Raw genomic sequence first — 2866 nt, 5'->3', positions numbered from 1 at the left:
CTTGGCCCTGGCGAAACAAAGTCCAGGGGGGCTGGGGGTGGGAGGAGATGGAGTCGCTCCCCAGGGCACCCCGCTCTCTCTCCCCACTTCCTCCTCCTCCTCCTCCTCCTCACGGCTGCTCAGTTGTTGTCCGACTCATCCTCAGCTTCCCGCAGCCAGGTAAAAAAGGCCGTCACCGATTTGAGAGCCACCCCCTTGCCCTGCTGCTCGGCCGGGTCCTTGCTGGACTCCCACTTGTAGAAAGCCTCCTCCTTGATGACATCCTCATCGTAGAGGGCATCGAAGAACATCCGCAGCAGGTCTGGGGGGGGGACAAAGGGGAGTCTCTGCCATTCGCCAGCCACCAACTACCCTCCTGGGGCAGAGAAGTGCCTGCCACCCCGCTCCTCAGCCCACCTGTCCCACCACACTCACTGGGAGGCTGGTCCAACTTCACCACCAAGGCCTGCAGGGCATAGAGCGCCTGGAGCTCCTTCTGCTCGTCCCGCAGGTACTTCTGCAGCAGCTTGGCTTGGTTGCGGATGACCATGGCGTCCACACGGTAGGGGTTCTCAACTGCAGGAGACGGGGTGTGAGGGGGGTGGGCACGGGCAAGGAGACACACACGCAGCCCCCACCTCACCCTGCTACTCACAGATGATGGCTGAGTGGCACACGGACGTCATCAGGGCCCTGATAAATGTGTTGGATGAGACCTGCTGCTCGCTCAGGTTGGCCTGGAGGAGGGAGGATAGAGAGGCTGCAAGGTAGAGGCGGAACCAGGAGAGAGCCCCCAGATGCATGGGTGCTGTGCCCACAGCCTCACCTCAATCCAGTCGTGTATTCTTTGGTTGTTGGGGTTCTCCTTCAGCAGTTGGTCCATTTGCTTGCACAGCTCCTCCGAGGTCAGCTCCTTCCGACTCGGCGTGTCTGAGCTGTCCCCCATCGTGTACTCCAATTTCTGGGGGAGCGGGCAGAGACCAGCAGTTAAAGGCAGCACAGGGGAACACCACGCTGCCAGCAAAAGGATGCCCCAGGATCTCCCCACAGCTCTTTTCTGTCCCTTGCTGCCACTGAGCTCCCACCTGCTCTGTGACAAATTTGTTGACATCCTGGTCCTCAGGCAGGAATTCTTTCCAGCTCAGGCCCCCGTCCCGCCACAGCTTGCCTGCCGTCTTCTGGCTCTGCAGAACAGTCAGCATCAGCAACCCATGGTCTCCATCTCCAGGGAGGGGGATACTGCACCTTGGCCACACCACCCCGATGACCCAGACATGGCCAGGGATCACAGAATGGTTTGGGTTGGAAGAGACCTTACAGATCATCTCGTTCCAAATCTCCTGCCTCGGGCAGGGGCATCTTCCACCAGAGCAAGTTGCTCAAAGCCCCATCCAACCCGGCCTTGAGCACTTCCAGCGATGGGGCATCCACCACAACCTGTTTGGGCAACCTGTACCTACACCTCACCATCCTCACAGTGAAGAATGTCTTCCTAACATCTCATCTAAATCCACCATCTTGCAGTTTGAAACCGTTAGCCCTTGTCCTATCACTACACTCCCTGACAAAGAGCCCCTCCCCAGCATTCCTCTAGGTCCCCTTTAGGTACTGGAAGGCTGCCTTAAGGTCTCCCTGGAGCCTCCTCTGCTCCAGGCTGAACAACCCCAACTCTCTCAGCCTGTCTGCACTGCAGAGGTGTTCGAGACCTCTTACCGTTTTTGTGGCCTCCTCTGGACCTGCCCGAGCAAGTCTGTGTCTCTCTCATGCTAGAGAGCCAGAGCTGAGCACAGTACTCGAGGTGGCGTCTCACCAGAGTGGAGGAGGATGTCCCCTGCCATCCCTTCTGGTAGCAGAGGGGTTCAATCTCCACAAGCTAACCTGTCCCCCAAGCAGACTGCCTGTCCCCAAGGCAGTGGCTGACAGCTACAGGAGCCCTGTGCACTTACCATGCCCTTGCACAACAAGCCCAGCACCTCAACCAGCAGCGTGGTGGCCTTCCCGATGGGCACCAGGGGCTTCGTTATCTCCCTGCGGGGCACAAGAGACCAGGCTGAGCTGCCCACCCCCAGGAGCGCTCCTGGGAACCCCTGGAAGCCCCGCAGTGGAGCATGGCCCTCACCTGAACAGCTCCTCCATGGGGATGCCACCTTCTTGCAGGATGGGGGTGATGAGCTCAGCCAGGTACAGCCAGATGTGCGGGATGTCTATTTCCATGTCTTCTGCAACCTCCAAGATCTCCCGCAGCCTGCAGGGCAGAGGGGGGCCGTTGGGATCCAGCAGTCCCCATGCCCTTGACTGGGAGGGACCTCGGAAGATGTTGGTGATGGGCCCTGCTCAGGGCAGGACCAAACTCACAAAGCTGGGCAAATACCAGCTTAGGGCCAGGCTGCCCCGGCCCCTCACCCTTTGTAGTACTGCTCCTTGGAGAGTGTGCCCGCCTTCACCAGCTGGCACAGCAGGACCCCCATGTGCTCGCGGGAGATGGTGCTCCGCTCCAGCGTGGACTCAATGCCGTTCTGCACGAAGATGTAGAGCAAGGAGGGGCTGCCCAGCTCCTGCACACACTGCAGGGCCTCCTGCAGGGAAAAGGGGGTCAGTACTGTTCCATGGCCAGTTCCAGCTTCCCCCTTCCTCCTCTGGGCCCCTCTGGGCACCCTACCCAACAGCCCAGGGAAGCGAATGGTGTGTTATGGGAGTCATGTGGTGCTGTTCCTGGCCACCCCTCCTCTCACCTTCATGTCATTGATGTGCAGGTATTCCTCTATGATCGCCTTAGATTTCTTCTCCAGCTCCTCTTCCGACAGCGCGGGCTTCAGTGATGTTGCGGGAGGTGCTGGCTCTTGTTTAACTGCGAGGAGAGCAAGGGTCAGGCACCGCCTGGGACAGG

General features: G+C 59.6%; 1 protein-coding gene across 1 annotated transcript in view; it reads right to left on the bottom strand.

The window, feature by feature from the left end:
* Positions 1–119: 119 nt before the first annotated feature.
* EIF4G1 (eukaryotic translation initiation factor 4 gamma, 1) overlaps positions 120–2866 on the bottom strand; it is a gene marked incomplete at its 5' end in the record, with an annotated part of 6864 nt that continues 4117 nt past the window's right edge. Inside the window, 9 exons of the mRNA XM_010132910.1 lie at positions 120–301; positions 415–555; positions 635–716; positions 806–940; positions 1065–1163; positions 1926–2007; positions 2099–2224; positions 2383–2555; positions 2712–2827. Of these exons, the coding sequence (XP_010131212.1) occupies positions 120–301; positions 415–555; positions 635–716; positions 806–940; positions 1065–1163; positions 1926–2007; positions 2099–2224; positions 2383–2555; positions 2712–2827 (1136 nt within the window). The remainder of the gene's footprint in view (positions 302–414; positions 556–634; positions 717–805; positions 941–1064; positions 1164–1925; positions 2008–2098; positions 2225–2382; positions 2556–2711; positions 2828–2866) is intronic.

Source organism: Buceros rhinoceros, unplaced genomic scaffold (assembly GCF_000710305.1).
Source record: "Buceros rhinoceros silvestris isolate BGI_N320 unplaced genomic scaffold, ASM71030v1 scaffold16033, whole genome shotgun sequence".
Taxonomy (NCBI): Eukaryota; Metazoa; Chordata; class Aves; order Bucerotiformes; family Bucerotidae; genus Buceros; species Buceros rhinoceros.
This window is presented reverse-complemented; position numbering and strand designations above follow the sequence as displayed.